At 42.4% G+C, this 19150-nt stretch overlaps 1 protein-coding gene across 7 annotated transcripts in view; it reads right to left on the reverse strand.

Annotated features, from left to right (window-relative positions):
• Nucleotides 1-19150, reverse strand: part of TRIO (trio Rho guanine nucleotide exchange factor) — a 403258-nt gene that overhangs the window by 169503 nt on the left and 214605 nt on the right. For all 7 annotated transcript variants that reach the window (XM_073332315.2, XM_073332317.2, XM_073332318.2 and 4 more), the window contains 4 exons: nucleotides 15393-15562; nucleotides 14162-14336; nucleotides 4741-4936; nucleotides 3927-4093 (listed from right to left, as the gene is read on the reverse strand). In XM_073332315.2, coding sequence (XP_073188416.1) covers nucleotides 3927-4093; nucleotides 4741-4936; nucleotides 14162-14336; nucleotides 15393-15562 — 708 coding nt within the window. The remainder of the gene's footprint in view (nucleotides 1-3926; nucleotides 4094-4740; nucleotides 4937-14161; nucleotides 14337-15392; nucleotides 15563-19150) is intronic.

Below are 19150 nucleotides of genomic sequence, written 5' to 3' on the forward strand. Positions count from 1 at the left end.
CACTACAGATATCAGGAAGTCAATGGATATAATAATAAACACCATCAGAACATAGATTTAAAAAAAAAAAATTTTTCATGTCAGTTAAAATTTAACAATCAATTTTCTGAAAATAGCATAAGACACCAGTGCTGACACTGAGAAACAAGCAAATTCTGTAAAGGTTAAATAGAGTTTCATGAGGCAAAAACTGTTAGAAATCTTATGGAAAAAGCACACCACCCTTATTTTTCAAGCCAATGTCTGATGTGTGTTGCATCAGTTTACCTTTCACTTCCCCCCAGAATTCTCTTCTAGCCAGACACCACACATCCCTGGAGTTCAAGTCAAGCTCTACTCGTCCCTACATCTGAAGCAATCTCTCTTCTTGAGCACCAAGCATCCTGAGACCCCCTCCAAGTTCCACCTCAAACCCCTTCTTCTATACCACTCTCTGCTGCTATTTACTCTTGCCCTACCCAACTCTATTCAGCATCTTAATTTAGCAAGCAAAGCTTTTATGTGACTTATTAAAGCCTCTGTTCCTCTTTTAGCCCTTCCACTACCTCCTCATTTTCTGTTATCGTTCTAGCTTGTAGTTTTATCTACACTAACTTTTTTTTTTTTTTTTTGGGGTGGGTGGGGGAAATTACCACTGCTGTCAGAAATAAAAAGAGCTGAACCAGTGGTAGAGGTAAAGTAATTAAGGCACCAGCAGCCATGGATGTTTTTATCACCATGTCCATTTGTTGTGCTCAAAGCAAGGATGGACAACTCCAATCAAAATTAAGTAGCTGCAAGAGCCTCGTCTTCACAGTGCTCCCACCATTGTTGCTATCACTGGTAGAGTTGAGGGACAATTGTGGCAACTAAACCCAGCACAGGCACATCTCATTTGTTTTCATTAGATGGTAAACAGCTTGAGCTATCGACCCCTTTTTCTTTGGAGGGCACCATGCCACGCTACTGCTATATGTAAATGAATCATGAAAAGAAGTCAGCAGTAGCAGCAGGTTTGACAGTTAGTGGGGGAGTCAAAATCATGACTAAACTGAAAAGCTGGTTACAATCTTAGCTCTGCAGAGACACTGTCTCTCCATAACGTAATGGATGCTTATGCCCAGTTCAACAGTAGTAAATTGGGCAGGAAATCACAGTAATTTAACCCTGGAAACCATGTGTTCAGAGCTTCTGGCAACAAAATACAAACAACAGAACAGTCTGAAAAGGAGGTTTAGTATGTCGTGTTCCTCTCAGATAGCGCAAGGGCTGTGACCTGCTGTGCTACAAAGCTTTTTCCAGTTCAGAGGAAACAGCAAGTGGTCCTGCTTCCTGGCTTAACCGCCCCCCCCAAAACTCATGTATTTGTATTAAGGTAATGAAAGTCAGAAGAAATAAAAGTTACTAGTCCCAAAACACTTCAAAGGGTGTTAGTAGAATTATAAGGAGACCACACAAATACAAAGTATCAGACCATATTTTTAGATTCATACACTTTTCAGTCTCAAGATGAGAGAAGCATTTTTAGATTATATGGATAAGAAGCGATAAACTTACAAATTAAGTGTTTAACATATGCATGCACCCTCTCAGTTGTGTGTTTAAATAAGTATTTATATTAAGCACAGTTTATGAACTTATTTGAAAATTCAAACGCCTTTGAAAAACGTGACAGGTCAAGAATGACAGTATTACAGTTAATATAAAACTCCAGACAGATAAAAATGGGTTCTTAATTGTTGATATTAAGGTATAACCTCGAGACAAGCATAATGGGGCCCTGATTTCTGTTAAGACCTATACTAACCATAAGAGAGAGCACTTGCCTTGAAGAACTTACAATCTAAATATTCTTTATGGGTTGCACCCTTTCATGTGAACATTCATAAATCTGAAGGGACTAAAAAAATAAAAAAACACAGGAAGATGCTCTGTAAACAACCTATCTCCTGGGTGGGAATATTACTGTTTTATGACTAGGCAGTATGAACAATACTATCTTGGCAAGTGTTTTTTATTTACAATACTAGAAATGAGGTCTAGTTCTAAAGGGCCTGATCCAACTGACTTTTAAGTCAGCTGAAAGATTCCCACAAACTTACTTCAAGAAGAAGAGGGGTCCAATCTCAGCAATTAACATCTATGTAAGAGGCTTGTGCTAAATGCTTTCAGTACTTTGGTTTTATAGTCAACTTTCAATGTCCACTTTAGCTAGGATTACTAATCACTCAGAAAAATGAAGAGTCACACAGGGTTTACTGAGTAAATCCTGAAAACACGTATTAAGCATGACACTGGCATTGCTCAGCAGTATACCTCTGTCAACTACTGTAGGCCATGTGATCAGCAACACATGGCAATGCAATTTTCAACTGTTCCTCCTCTCTCGCTCCCTGGTCCCCCAGCTCTCATACACAAATGCAGGTGACAGGACAGCGTACGCTGTAGTAAGAATTACATATGTGATTAAACCATAAATATAGTATGCCATGGAATAGGAACCAAGTACTATTTTCTAAAGCACGATTGCTTCGACCTCACTGGAAAGGGAGGGGTAGTGCCGCTGACCACATTCTAGTCCATCAGCATTTCATAAAGAAAAGATCCTGTCTCAGCTGGTGAGTGACTCTCTGCAATCAAGAATATATTGTGCAAGCTGGACATTATAACCAACTGGCACTTTCCTTTCATCCTCACAAGACAACATGTAATAAATAACAGAAGGGCTGTCTCAGCTACATCATTGGAAAATCTCTTCCACCTTCCTTTCTCTTACAGTAAAAGGGTCATTTGCACTCTGTAATCATTCTAAGAAGTGCTGCCTATACTGTCTGCACACTGGCCAACTATAAACATTTAGATACTTCAAGTTACATTACAGTAGGGTGGTCACATGATTCACAGCTTCTTCAGGCTGAGCTCCTTGCACACCAGGGGCTTCTTGCACTCCTTCATTCCCTTTCACAAGTTTCCGGGGGGGGGGGGTGTGCACCCTCCCATCCTCCCCCTCTACTTCAGCGTTCCCTACAACCCACCTCAACCCCTTCCCACATGCCAGGGGTTCTTTATGCCCCCTGCTCTCCCCTATTCCATATGCCAGGGGCTCTGTGCACCCCCTCCCCATTCCCAGGTTCCCCAGTCTTCCATCACCCATTTCCCTCCTGTCTGGGAGTAAGTCATTCAGGGTGCCAACATTTTAAACTCTATTTGGACAATGGGTAGAGCTCAGATGGGGACTGTTGTTACGCTGGAAGATGCTAATAGGAGCTAGAAGATGTCCATGGCTGTTATCAACCGGTTTTTTGATCTATGGACAATTAGAGCTGGCTGAAGCTGCTGGCTCTGTTCACCAGGTGCAAGGGCCCCCTTTCTGCCTTCTGGATTTCCTAATTTCACCAAAATCAATAGACTTATGCCCACCGATGCCTAAAACCATCTCCGAAATTTTGGACTTGACTACATGCAGCATTCCAAAGTTATTGCATTAAAGAAAGACAGAGATTCCATCAAGCTGAGTGAAAGGTCTCACTTCGCTCAGCCAGTATGATGTGCCCTGCTGTTATGCATTATCCCTCCTTACTGGTATGTGCTGCAAGCAAGACACCCATGCTAGTCACACTGCACAGGTCAGGGAATATTTCAAAGGATTTTTTACAGTCTGCTACAGGGAAGATACAAAAATGGACTGAACAGTCTAACTGCTCTTCAGACAGCGTTGTCCCATAGCAAACAGTAACTTAACAATTAAGCTGGTATTATCTGTTTTGAGATTCAAGGGTCAAAAAAGTGTGCTAGATGCTTAATTCTCAGGACAAAAATCTGCAAGAATAAGAAGTTAAAACACTTTTTTCTTACAACCTAGCTACCTTATTTGCATACATATGTGTATATATATGGAACACATCCGCACATCTACTCACAACGCACAGAACGTATTTAGCTCGTACCTGTTTGACTTCAGCCTGCAGGTGGCGCAGCTGTACACATTGTTCCAAGTGTTTCCGATGCTGTTCCGCTGCCGAGTCCAGCTCCTGTTGTTTCTCATGAAGAAATTCCAGCAGATCCTGAACACGAGTTGCCATATCTACATCTCTGTCACAAAGCAGCTCCACACCTGTGGAGACCCATTAATTTGAAACATACGTGGATCTAATTTCCAGGGGAGTTACAGTTATTATATACCAACAATTTTCGATTTAGTAAAATATACTTAAATCTTGAAGAATTTGATTAAGGAACTTAAACATTATTTCCAGGTGTTTTATAATGAGCAAGTGAATGCTCAACATTATCTTGGGAGAAGTCCTTAAAGTCTATAATGATATCTTGTGAAGGATTAAATGCAGCAGGATATTGCAAAGAAAATCAAGTGAAAAGGGTTAAGAAACTAAAATATGAATTGCTTTTACTTGTAAAGTCAATGCATAATTTACAGACATGACGTATCTCAAAATAAATTCCCTGTACTATTCATTCTATTCTTTTTTCTATTTACTTTCACTTCCTACAGAGTTCCCCCCACCCCCACTTTAAACCTGAGCATTTTAATTGTCAGTAGGGTCTACTTTATTAGAGATCCGCATGCTTCATCTATTTTATTTAAATGCTATGGAATTATTTTCAAGTAGCAAAATACATGTCCATTCTCCTCTCGATTGTGATTAATGGGGATCGATGCCACTTTCAGACCCCTGTTAGTATCAGTTTGGATAATCTCTCTAAAGACATTAACCAGAATAAGATGGGACAGATCCATCTTACCAGAGGCCTGCACTTCATTGACATACTGCAGTAGATCTTGTCCTTGGTGGATGACATCAAAGGTCAGGTTATTCATGGTCAGGGCTTTGTCTGCATGGTGTTGGAGTCTCTGCTCTGCTATCGTAAGATCTTCAGTGTCAAAGTCATTCATCTGCTGAGAGAGCTCATCATTCCACGATTCAAGGTCTGAAATTATCTGATATAGAGAAAGGAGAGGTTTTTATTGGGATTAAGAACTACAACTTGTCCAATTTGTACTGGAGAATCAGATGACCAGGAATTCAAAAACAAGTTAGAAGAACTATGCTTTCCTCCTCCATCTGTTCTCTCCCCAGCTAACAGCTTTGTAATATCCATTCGGCAAAACATCTAAGCTACAGACTAACGTAACTATTACTGACTTGTACAAACACTGGGCTGTCTGAGCAAGTTTTGGAAGTTATTAGTTTTATGATGTAGGCAGGCAAGAAAATTCTGCTAATTTGGGAGGTAAGGAATTCCTCCTTGAGGTTAGCGCTGGCTCTGTAGGCCAACAGCAGAGCGTGCATGCTTGTGTGCGCGTGTGTGCATGCAAGCACTTTTAATATCAATTTACAAGCATATTACTTTGCAGGCAGCAGAATTATCGTCTTTGTACCCATGGGTAAAATAAACAAACTTTGGCATAAAACCTCAGGGAGAAAATCTATTCACTTACGCTAAGAGTGGTAAGAAACAACAGTCATACAGCAGCATGGTGTGCCAGTTTAGCCTTCAGCTACGCCACTCAGGTGCATTAATAAAACGAGCCAATAACGCCTCACCTTTGTGAGCAAGAACTGTCAGTTTTCTTGTGTGTGTTCCATTATTGGCTAACCGCTTAGCAAAACTCTTGTCGTAGTATATTGAGAATTTTATACAGAAAAGCTCAAGTGCAGTAATTATATAACCTATCCAATCAATCTTACGTTCTGAAATCTTGATTTTAAGTGTACCCAAACTTAGTTTACTTAGATTTACGTATCTCTTGACACAGCTCCAACATCAATTGCATGGTATTTTAGTAAACAGTATTTTAGTACTTCAAATCAAATGCAAAGTCGTTTTGTTTCTTCCCAAGAGCGTGTTTTTCCATGTGTCAATTTGAAAACCAGCACCACTCTTGTAGCTGATACCACTGAGGGGATGTTTACATGACAAGCATAAGAGCAGCACATTCTACAGCACTGCAAATGTGCCGCTGTAGCATAGACACTTACTACAGCGATAGAAGGGTTTTTTCCATCACTGTAGTAAGCCCATTCCTGCAAGAGGAAGCAGCTAGTTCGACAGAAGAATTCTTCAATTGACCAAGCACTGTCTCCACCAGGGCATAGGTCGGCTTAACTAGGTCAACTTAAGTTTTGGGTGTAGACCAAGCCTAAGGCATAAACAACTATCAGAAACTGCAAACAGTTAATTAAAAAAACAGGCTATTTATACAAAGTTAGCACCGTATCCCAATAGAATATCTGTAAGCCTCACTGTTGATCAGACTGGATTACTTTCTTGTGATAGGGTAGAAATAGATAAACAGCCATCAGACTCAAACAAACCTGTATCATATAGAGAAATCTCAAACACCGAATGATCTGGGGCCTATTATCTATGTTCTACTACAAAACCTTTCTGGACTTCCATATGTTTCACTGAAAATTGGTACTGGCATGGGAAAAGAATCATCATACAAAACCATTTGTGGTACAACCCTATTCCTAGGGCACTGTGTTTTAGGGAGCAAGATAGATGGGCACCAACAGCAGTGAGGGGAGAGAGGTAGAAAACACTGAAAACCAGGTAGCCCAGCTAAGAGGTGTTCATGCAGTACAACTGGTCATGCACAGGTATGCGATATAAGCTGGGTAGTGAGAATGCAGGTCCTGGGGCTGCTGCCTAACTGGCTATGGGAAAAACTGGCACTATGATAGGGGGTTCTAACATGGTGAGGGGCTCTGACACTGATCTGCCAAGCGGTTACTCAGGACTGAAAAGTTACAAGAATACAGAAAAGCTGCACAAAAATCTTGAAGCACTATTGGTGGGTACCCACTGGGTTTATCTGGCCATGGGGGACAAAAAGCTGATCAGAAAGGATCACAGCTTAAGCAATGGGTAGAAGCGTTATGTACTTGGATGCATTTTTCCTCTGGTTATTTTGTATTTTGCTTACTAGACATCATGCAAATTATGCTGTAATGTAGGCATGGTTAGAGATATGCCATATTGGGTCCCTTATGGAACGTCCACTCTCAGGATGGCCTGCAGACACGGCACACCGAGCTAGCCCAGGTACAAATGGCAGCACAAACTGTGAGCCAGGGCTTTGGTGAGTTGAGTTTCTGGAACAAATTACTAAACAATCAGTTTGTAAGTACCTCAAGGATAACAGGGTTATAAGGAATAGCCAACATAAATTTGTCAAGAACAAGTCATGCCAAACCAACCTAATTTCCTTCTTTGACAGGATTACCGGCCAGGTGGTTAGTGAGAAAGCAGTAGATGTGATAACATTTGATTTTAGTGTGGCTTTTGACACAGTGCCAGATGACATTCTTATGAACAAACTGGAGAAATGCAGTCTAGATTAAATTACTAGAAGGTGGATGCACAACTAGTTGAAAGACCATACTCGAAGAGTAGTTATCAATGGTTTGCTGGGAGGGTGTATCTAGTGGCATCCTGCAGGGATCCGACACGTGTCTGGTAGGATTAAACATTTTCATTAATGACAAGATTAATGGAGGTTGATGGTATACTTGTCATATTTGCACATGACACGATGATGTGAGGGGTTGTTAACACTTCAGAGGTCAGGATTAGAATTCAAAAGGACCTTGAAAAATTGGTAGAATTGGTCTGAATTCAACAAGATGAAATTCAGTGAAGATAAGTGCAAAGTACTTAACTTAGAAAGGAAAAATCAAATGCACAAATACAAACTAGGGAATACGTGGGTAGGTGGTAGTACTGTTGACAAGGATCTGGGGGTTATAGTGGATCACAAAATGAATATAAGTGAACAGTATGATGCAGTTGGAAAAAAGGCTATTATTTTAGAGTGTATTAACTGGAGTGTTGTATAAGACAAGGGATGTAAATTGTCTGTTCTCCTCAGCTGGAATACTGAGTCCGATTCTGGATGTCACAGTTTAGTAAAGACGTGAGCAAACTGGAGACGGTTCAGACGAGAGTGAGCCAATGATAAAAGGTTTACAAAACCTGGCATATGTGAAAAGGTTAAAAAAACAGGACATGTTTAGTCTCGAGAAAAGAAGACACGCGCGCGCGTGTGTGTGTGTGTAATCATCAAACATGTTAAGGGCTGTTATAAAAAGAGGATAGTAATCAATTGTTCTCCGTGTCCACTGAAGGTAGGATGAGAAGTATTGGGCTTAATCTGCAGCAAGGGAGATTAAGTTAGATATTAGGAGAAACTTTCTAACTATAAGGATAGTTAAGATATGGAATAAACTTCCAAGGGAGACTGTGGAATCCCCATTGGAAAAACACCTGTCAGGAATGGTCTAAGTGCAGGGGACCGGTCTTGATAACATCTTGAGGTCTCTTCCAGTCCTACTTTTCTATGATTCTATAACAGTATCCATGGATTTAAATATTGCAGAATTGTGCTATTGCTTGAGAAATCAAGCAGTTTATTTTCACTATCAAAGCTAAGTAAAACAGTAAACACCACAAATGGTTAACAGAGCTTAGCGCCAACGTAGGCACAGTCAAGTTTGAGCATTACTTTCTGTTTAAAAGCGGACTACTCTAAGCGCTGTAAAATCCTCGTGCTACCTCTGACTGGCTTGAAATTTGTTGTGCCTCATGGTGGATGCTGGGCAATATCAGTGGTCCAAATATGGGATCATTTGAGCAAAGACTTCCAAGATACAGCCTCCCCTGAACGCAGCATTTTACAAAGTCATCTAAGAGCTTGTCTACACTCTGGCACTTTACAGCGCTGCAACTTTCTTGCTCGGGGGTATGAAAGAACACCCCCCTGAGTGCTGCGAGTTTCAGCGCTGTAAAGTGCCAGTGTGGACAGTGCACCAGCGCTGGGAGCTATTCCCCTGGTGGGGGTGGGGGTTTTAGAGGGCTGGGAGAGCTCTCTCCCAGCGCTGGTGCCGTGACCACAAAAGCCACATCGAAGCACGGCCGCAGCAGCGCTTTAACGTTGCCAGTGAGGACGTGCCCTAAGTGCTTTAACATGATTTTGCAGACACCTAAGGCTTAACCTATGGCTCTTATCCTTCCCAACTAGATCTCAGTCAATCAGCACTCATCTTAGTTAGTGCACAGCACCCACTACCCTGCTGGGGAAGCAATATTGAAGTAGCTATTAACTTTAAGAGTCAGGAACTTCCAATCAGCTTGTGCTAACTTGGCACAAAGCTTCAAGCGTGCATGTGCAGCAAGACCAGGACTTTGTTAACAGCAAAAGGGCTTCCAGGCCATCTGTTGTCACAGCAACTGGGTGGCTCAAGGTGACAAGTTATGTTTACTGAACCTGTGCAACACCCATGCACTGTGAGTGCAAGCCCCACCCTTGGCAGCTCCTAGAGAATGTGTGTTGTGCATGTTTCTTGTTGTCTGCCTGCATCCAGCAAAGGCTCTTTTGGGGAGTTCTGCCCTGATACCAACATTTCTGCTTTAACATGCCCTAAAATCTAAATGCAAAAAGTCTGATTTTACTTAAGAATTGCTGTCAAGGAAGTAAGTGAAGATGAAAGACCCTAGACAATCGGGGTCTTCACCTGTTTCCTAAACAACAGAAGTGAGTATGATCAAAGGAGAGCAAGTGACTGATCAGTTTGGTTTCCTTATGTACAGCCCCTGCCCCTTACATGAGCTGCTCCTAACATTTTCATACTCTTATAAACTTTTGTGGGGCAGAAAGAGGAAGATGTGGGGAGTTTGGAGCAGCAAGGGGCTGTTGGGTAGTGGAGGGAGTGTGTTCTCTGCCCCATTGCCAAGCTTCCCCTGTAGAGCGGCGCTTTGGCACAGCTACTGAGAAGTGAGAACACTCTAGACAGCTACTTTTCTTAGTGTAAGTGAGCATTCAAACACTGTTTGCCCCACAACCTTCCCTTTCCTCCTCTGCGCTGCTCCTCCATCCCTGGCTGAGCCCATTCACAGCCCCATCTCTCAGAGAAACAGCTGGGGTGCCGAGAGTGAGCCAGGATTTGGGGACTCTGAGCCAGTCTCCTTGGTCATGTGCGAGATGGGATCCAGGGAGCCCTGTCCCTCTGGAAGGTTCTGAGCCCCTCTCCCTGATCCCCCATATGGGAACGAGCACCCGGGGGGCTCTGCCCCTCTGGACACTTATGAGCTTCACTCCCTGCCCTGCAGCACGAGCTGGAATCTGGGAGGCCATGACCCTCTGAGAAGGTCAGAGCCCCCATCTCTGCTGCTTTTGTGAGCTAACACTTGGAGGTCCCTGACCCTCTTGATGGGGAACTGAGAAGAGACATACTTGGAGCAGGCACAAAGCATGGAAACTGAGGAGCTGAGCTGGAACACGGCCCACAAGAGCAGCAATCCTGGAAGGGGGAGGGGGGAGCCAGATAATAGGGAAGAACAGGTACTTAGATGAATGTTGCAGTTCACACAATGCAGAGCTATTGATTCAGACAGTATTCATCTCTGTAGGGTGCCCTCGTTCTGCTGAGAACGTGTCACTGACATTAATGGGCCACTTCTACATGTCTCCTGTGCTGTAAATGGATGTGCAGAGTCCTATCCCCTACACTTGGCCTAGATGGGGGGGGGAAGGGGGGCGGGGGGAGAGACACTCTGCTTCTCCACTCTCCTGCCCCTTCCTGCCTCCAGCAGGTACAGACAGCTCACAGCCCCATCACCTTCCCACATCCACTTCAACTTTGCAGGGGTCATGGAGTAGCAAGGATGAGGGTGGAGCTGGTGTGAGAGTGTGGGGCTCGAAACAACAGGTACGTTGGGGCGGGGAAGGGAGGAGCAGTGGGCATGATGGAGGAAATGCTGGAGTACCTGGAGCAGTGGAAGGCAAGTCTGAGCACAGGGGAAGGAACATGTGGGTGAGAGCCATGAGGAGGGAGTGTTGGAACAATGCCGGGTGGAAAGGAAGGGGTCAGAGCTGTGAAGAGGGGATGCTGCAGGGCTTCAGCCAACGCATCCATCTAATCACAGGAACTGATATGGCTCCCTACCGCTGTAGTATCTGAACACCTCACGATCTTTATTGTATTTCCCCTCACAACTCCCCTGTAAAGCAGGTCAGTGCTATTTGTTTTTTAAATAGATGGGGAACAGACACAGGGAGACTAAGTGACTTGCCCAAGGTCACAGAGGAACTCCAAGGTAGAGCAGGGACCAAATCTTCCAAGTGCCAGATTAGTATCTGAACTACTAGACCATACTTCCTCTCGTTATGCCCCATCTCTGTCTCCACCCCTCTTTAAAAATGTCCCCACTAACTCCCTGCTAGTCCTTGCAGCCTCTCCTCAACCTGCAGGTCCCTTGCTGATGCCAGTTTCTCTGTGGGGAGAAGGGAGAACCAGGCTGTGCTGGTCAGGCGGAGAAAGGGGATATAGAAATGATGGAGGGGGCAGTGAAGGGATCAACATGCAGCCAGTGCCTTCTGTAGCCAGGGTAATCATTGCTAAGGAGCCAGAAGCAGTGGACAGGGAAGCTGGGCTATTGCCCCAGACTGGCAGAAAAGAGGTTAAAAGCAGCCCTAGGGAGGCAGCCAATTACCGAAGAGTTTATAGGAGCAACCAATCAGAGCCGGGCTGGCCCATATAAGAAAGGCAGCAGAACAGAGCTGTGGGAGTTACTCTGTGAAGCGTGAGAAGGGAGGAGGAGTGGCTGCCTTGTAGGCGGAAGGCAGCAAGTACTCTGGGCAGAGCAGTTCTCCAGACAGAAACCCAGGGAGCTAAAGGCAGCTCCTGGCAGGCTGCAGGGATCTGCAGACTGGGGCCCTGACACAAGGGCAAGGAGGGTGCTGGAGCCACTGAAGGAAGGGGCTTGACCGTGGACTGCAGTTGCCACTAAAGAAAGTGGCTGGACAGTAGACTGCAGGTTCCCCCGGAAGTGGGGGACAGAATGTGTGGCACAGCTGGAGGGCAGTGTCTCTGAAGAGGACGCCGCAGTCCTGGGAGTGACGTGGGTCCAGGAATAGAGGTGACAGCAGGTGAGACACCACCAGAAGAGGGCACAGCACTAATTCCCCAGACAGCCAACAGGAGGCGCCTCAGTGGTGAGGCATGCCCTGTCACAGAGGTGCTGTGAAATTTTTTTTAAACAAAGGTAATTAAATGCTGAAAACGTCATTAACAGAAAGTTAAGGCTGCCCGGTGTGCCTTGTACCCTTCCGGAAGGTGGAGAGTGGCTAAACCTGGTGAAAACCAGGAAATACAAAGTTAAGGTCCACACCACTCCTGCAACACAACTGTGACTGTTTCCTCTCGGAGGATACCCCAGCACTCTGCCTTCATAGATACTACACAACACTCTGGGAACAGTGCACATGAGCACTCTAAGACGAAGGGTAACACCTTTCCTTACCTAAGGCAAAACTCAGGTTTAAGTCAGATGTAGCAAACTGAAGCTACCTGTACCTGGCCTATACGCAAACACTGAGCCTACTCCAGAGAAACCACCCTTCAATCTTTCCCTGAAGATTCCTTCTGAGACATTGCCTTCACATGACCCTCAGTAAGCCCTTGAGACCAGTGAGGTATGTCACCAGACTGCTGACAGTCCCTATGTCAGACCGACACCTTTGTGCACCTCTAATAACATGCTATCAAATTCAGTGCTGAAATGAGGCATATTTGATTCCTCAAGGTACACAAGCACCTCTCTACTCATCGCAGTTCTGCAGAGCTGCCCCAACAAATCGCTCCACCATTCAGAACAGAAACACCTAGCACAATGAATGTAGCTAGAATGCAGGCAGATAAACACTGGAATTCAGGTGTGTGGAGCACAATGCGAACAATGGCATGTTCTTAGTTCTCCCTCATATCTCCTGATAGCAGATACACAGATATTTAACAACAAAGTATAAAACAGAGCAGAGAATTTCACCCAGTTACTCCTGCATTGGGCCTAACAGTTTTGGTCTGACTAAAGCATCTTCCAATAAGGTTCTTGATTTGAAGACAAAGAGGCTGAGAAACCACCACAGCTCAGTAGTTTGTTAACCTTTGCACCACCTTTCTAGCCATGTCTCGTGGCTATTGCCAGCTCCATGGGGCAGAGTTAAGGTTGCATTGTGGAGGTCGGAGGAGGGATAGCTCAGTGGTTTGAGCACTGGCCTGCTAAACCCAGAGTTGTGAGTTCAATCCTTGAGGGGGCCATTTAGGGATCGGGGCAAAAACAAAATTGGGGATTGGTCCTGCTTTGAGCAGGCGGTTGGATTAGATGACCTCCTGAGGTCCCTTCCAACCCTGATATTCTATGAACCTTAACTCTTCAATTCTTTGTTTTCACAGGTTTAAATTTAGCCACTCTCCACATTCAGGCACCACTGATCAGCCTTAATTCTGCATTAAGTTTCTGAGAATTTTTGTGTGCATTTATAGTATCAAACAGCAATTTAGGGCTTGGGTTGTTTTGTTTTTTTACAGGATACATGATTAACCCAGCAGCATCTTTGAAAGGCCATCTTACTAACATATGGGGAATCTAGAGTCTTCTGGGATTAATTTTATATGTAAAGTTACTTAAAGTATGAATAGCCAAAAAGCATTCATACCAATAGCAAGTATTTTCTTCCAAGTGTTGGCCAGTCCACAAGCTGCTTGCAAGTTTGCGCAGGTTTTGCAGTACAACTGAATGGGTGGGTTTTGTTATTTTAAATGCTATGGAAAAGGGGGGGGGGGAGCTTTTTGTTTGTTTTAGGCTTTCCAAGAGCAGCAAAAACACAGCCATTCAGAAGTACCCTTGAGGTTTAATATATCTGCAACTGAGAGTCTGGTGTGCAGAAGAGGAAGAAAGGATGGTTATAACTACTACTGAATAGCACTGATGTAGTGTTTTTTCATACTCAAAACTCTTTACAAAGATTTCATCCTCAACACCCCTGTGAAAGAGTCAACTTGATAGCTTAATGCCCCATTTTACACACGGATTAACTGTAGCAGCAAGATTAAGTAATTTGCCAGCAGCCACAGAGTGTGTTTATCAGAGTTCAGATTAGAATGAAGGCGTCCTCGGCTTCCAGTTCTACACTCAGGCCATGCCACTCCCATAGTTTAGAGGAAAGCAAATCCGTCAGACCATTCAGGTAAGAACTAAACCAGTGAAATCATTATTTTCATGTGTCTGTATAAATTCATGTGTCTGTATAAATCTGTATAAATCTTCCCATATGGATAAAGCAAATTTAATGCAAGTTATTCACAAAACAGAGACTCACATCTATTGCATCTCTCTCAAATATGCGTAGCTGCAGGAAGAGTTCAAGCTTGATCTTGCGTTCCTGAAAAAGCTCCTCCATCTGAGACTGGGCCTCATCCAGCTGCTGCAGAACTGTCTCTATGTGATTGATGGAACTGTTGTGAGGGGTCTTGTTACTAGAAATGGCAGAATCCCTATTGAAAGTGGAAAGGAAGGAAAAGGGGTATTATGAAAGAAAGCAACAGGAATTGGATTACATACAGTCAACTGTTAAATGTGCATGACAAAGCTCTTTAACTAAAACCATTAGTATGAACAACACTAGGAGGAAGCTGGCCTTGTTTCAGCACATAAGGTCCTTTGATAAATTATTACAATGATGCTGTAGTAATTTAATAAAGCATCAGGATACTAGATTACTTTCTTTTTCTGCCTAAGTGTTCAACATATAGGCACATTCTTGTTTAATACATGTATTCAATCTACATTTTATTTGTGTCAAGAGTAAAATTTAAATGTTAAACTTTTCATTTTGAACAGGGAATGAGATATGATGACTACATACTTCATTGTATGCTGAATTACACAATTCAATTTTACTTGAGTATAACGCCAAAAAAGAAAAAAGAAAAAAAAAATAGCCTAAGTAACCACCACCACAAATGAGGTAACACCCACTTCTGCAGAATTCAGAAAGTGCCCAAGGATTTATTTAAGCTACCAGTAATGGACAAGACCACACATTCACTTTGCCTTTACAGGAAAAAAAAAACAATCATGTCACGTGCTAACATTCAAAAGAACTTCAAGTGTCAGTTTAAAACAAGCGGTCTCTTTAGAAAGGGCTGCTGCTCAGAGTTCAGTAATCCTTAAGCACTGCATGCCACACAGATGCTTCTGACTGATATCACGCAGACTCATGTCACATAGAGATAATTTATGGAGGCTAACTCTCCTTTACGTGAAGGTAATGTTTATGAGCCCAACTTCCTGTAAACAAAGGGTGAGATAAGATCTGCATAGAATGAAACACATCTAATCGTACTGCTCATATTTATTTTCATACAGGGTAGCTTTTTATTCTCACCCTTCCCCTCACAAAAAAAATCAAGAGGGTAATGATCCATTATATGGGGGAAGTATATGGAGGAAGAGGCTTAAGGAGAAATATCCCCAATGCTTTAAAACAAAATGTTAAAAAAATTTTAACACCAATTTTTCTTAAAAAAAAAAAAAAAAAAATACATTACCTTAGTTGCTGTATAAGATCCTCCCCTTCCTTGATGACATTGACTGTAACCTGTAAAGTGGTCTGTTGCTGCTGGCCAAAGCGTTTGATCAAGTCTTGTACAGCCTCCACAGACTCTGCATAGACATCATCAAGCAGCTCTTTTTGTAACTCCTCGAGCCATGTCCACAGCTACAAGAGAAAATAAATGAAGGCTGGTGTCAGGCAGACACTACCTCGTATGGATCTCCTTGGGAGAAGCAAACAGATGAAAAAGCCACAAGATTTGCTTCTGTTTATACAAAATTCAGTTCTCAATGTTAGAAAAAAATTGATGACCCCATGTCAGAGAGATGGTGTTCTCTTGCTGGAAAAACAAGTGGAGTTTTATCCATGCTGCTATGTTACCCTCTTTCCCATTCTCCTACTACATCGTATCAGAGCTACCAGCACAGAATTCAGAGTCAGTCCCGTCTGCAGCTCTGGGAGGAAAATGCTATGGTAACACTCCCTGAGAGAAGGAAGGAAGGAAGGGAGATGTATCTCAACAGCTAAATTTACACTGCTGAGTGACACACATACATAAAAGGTAGATGGCACTGAGCAGTGGTCATGAAAATCAACAATAGCAGTCAAAGGGGTACATCAAAAATAAACTGAATTCTCTACTTTTCCTAGCCTCAGTCCAGAACACAATCTAAGGTAGTGTCCTATGGAAAATATTAATCTGCTCTAATTATGCTAACTATTTAGCTATGGTAATTATGCTGTCCACTTAGTCAAATATGGAACCATACTAAATCCAGACAGAGTATATAACTTGCAATGCCAACTGGCTGAATTATTCATTACAAGTAATTTATCCTATAAACTTCCACCTTTTCATCTTTGTACTTTTTCAGCAAGCATGTCTACAAGTCTTTTTGTAATTAATTTTCACAAACACACTTTAACCTGTAAACAACAAATCACTGAGTATTTACTATTGCGTAGTATTATTGGTTACTTAGGCTATGGCTATACTAGAGGGCTTACAGTGGCACAGCTGCACAGATGAAGCTGCGCCACTGTAAGCTTTCTAGTGTACCTGCTCTAAGCCTATGAAAGAGAGCTCTCCCGTCAGCTTAATTACTCCAGCCCCCATGAGTGGCGGTAGCTATGTTGGCCTGACATATTGCTGTCCACACCGGTGCTTAAGTCTGCATAAGTTATGTCGCTCAGGGGGAAGTGGGGACTAACTCATAGCCCTGAGTGACATAATTTATGTCAACTTAAGCTGTAGTGTAGCCATAGCCTTAGATGATGTGGTATTCTGTTCCCTGATTGGATGAGCTAAGCTGTCAAACATGAGCCTCTCTTCACAAATTATCCACTAACATTTGCAGCTACCAGACATCTACTATACAAATGACCAAAATACTGTTCAAAGAAGCTGAGAACTCACTTCTGGTGTGAATACTCCTGTGAGTATTTTTTCTTGTTAGCATATGTGACACTTAGTGTGATACATAAAACAACTTGCAAGTATCTTGTTTACCCAGATCATGACTTCTCAAATTCTTCTGTCTGACCTTCATATGTCCATGAAATCTGGTGCGTTTTTTTAATTTTATTTTGTTACTATTTTCAAAGGGAAAAATAATTCCTATTTGAGTTCCCTCCATAAAAGAATTAAAATCTTACTCCAATTATCTTTGAAGAGTTGCTTTGATATACTGTATGAACATTACCCGTGATTTTCTCTAAAACCCTGAATACGACTCTGAATATAATGCTGTTGGAAACTGATGACATTAAGCAGCAAATTTTGCTTAATTTCAAGACCTCTCACATGCTAGTAATGCTGCAACACCTTATGCAAAATTATTGTTTTTATTTAAGCATATATTCTAAGACACTTGCCTACAGTGTTGCTCTCAGACAAAAGAGGTTCACTAATATCCAATGAAAAATTAATTTGACAAAACACTTGTATGAAAATAATGAAAAATTACAATTCTGGGTTTTTTTTTTAAAAAAACACAGCTCTACTAACAACTATAATTAAAAACTACAGTACTCCAACAATACTGTTTTAATTTCATTATCTAGGTACTACCTTAGGTATATCTTAAAGTAACACCAACAACCCAGTTTTCACTTAGCTGCACAGTTATTGAGACTGGGCCAAACTCATATCCCTCTGACACATGTACAACCCTATCATTTACACTAGGAATAAGAGTACAAAACTGCACAGGGTGGCTCATTATCTGTTTCTTATGACTATAGTCATTTAAAGACATCACCTATTATTCATTTAAGGAACAAAGTTCAAACTTTGGTAAACCAAACCAAATGGACTGAATGTGTAGTGGACTCCTTGAACCCAAGCAATTCAACCAACAGCTCTTACACAGTCTTTCAGACCATAAGCAAACTTTATCAAGTCCAACAGGACACAATACAGGATTTACATGGGATAATTCTTTCCATTTTCACTTAGGAATCCAAGTCTCATTCAAAGTAAAAAGGGACTTAGGATCCTGTCACTTTTGAGAATAGGACTTTGGCACTTTTGAAAACTTTGCCCAGGTTCTATTTCCAAAATAAACAGCCTAACCTAACAATCCTATATGTAAAATAATTTTTCCCCTGAAATACACCTGCCTGTGATAGTTGATGCCAATATTCTTAATCCTTATGACAATTATTTCCACGCTAGGTAACTAAGAAGCCTGATTTTCAGAAGTGTTAGCCATGCATGAAGTGTTAAAGCTCTCTGTAAACCATGGCACTATAAAATGTTTGGCTCCTTGCTCCCCTATGGGCCTCTGTTACCCAGCCCACTGGTCAGCTGAGGACCCCTCTAAATTTGTGTCCTAAACCATCCATGAGTTAGCTCCCTAACCTGTGCCTCTGAAGCACCCCAATTCTCTGTTCCTGAACCATGTTTCAGAGGACTCAGTTACTAGGCTAAAGAGGTACTGGCAGGATGAGTTGAGGCTTACTAATGCTGAGCTGGCTCTGCACTGCCTGCCTGCACGCATGAACATTTCCCTTCGCTGCTATGCTATGCACCAGACCGAGCAAACACAGAATAAGCAGAGATTTCATTCTGCAGAGCCAGCCAAGCAGCAGTCCGATCCCAAGCATAGAAACAATATGGAGACTAGCCCAGCAGGGCATTGTATCCATTGGTTTGATGCCTGGTTGCCAAAAGCAGAGCTCATTCTAGATGCAGAGCCAGTATGGTTTCAAACAAGGCCTCATGCCCTTAGGGTGACAGGCACTGATTGACCTATTTGCACAGTGGTTAATCCAGCCTTGAGCACTCACAGTTCAGACAAAAAAATTATGTTTGACAAATTTACATAGACAATAATGACAATACTTAATATGCAGTGTTTGTCTAGTTGTGCCAAAATCTGCTGTTGAAGCCACAGAAAATTAAACACTTGTGTGATCACTGAACGCTTTTATGATACATCTGCAGCAAACGAATTTTACCTAATAGATCTTTTATACGGTCTCCCAAGCCAACCTCTGAAGAGAATATTAAAATGATTATTCCTAAAGATATTCTTGAATCCATGTAGCATACATACTCAGTAGTTAAAATAAGACTGCTACAGATCAACATGCCATAACATTACCATCAGAGTGGGAAGTAGATATTTAACTAAGGCCTTGTTTACACTATGGGGGGAGATCCATCCAGGTTATGCAACTTCAGCTACGTGAATAAAGCAGCTGAAGTCGACATACTTAGATCTACTTACTGCGGGGTCCACACTACAC

This window comes from Lepidochelys kempii, chromosome 2, assembly GCF_965140285.1.
Source record: "Lepidochelys kempii isolate rLepKem1 chromosome 2, rLepKem1.hap1, whole genome shotgun sequence".
Classification (NCBI taxonomy): domain Eukaryota; kingdom Metazoa; phylum Chordata; order Testudines; family Cheloniidae; genus Lepidochelys; species Lepidochelys kempii.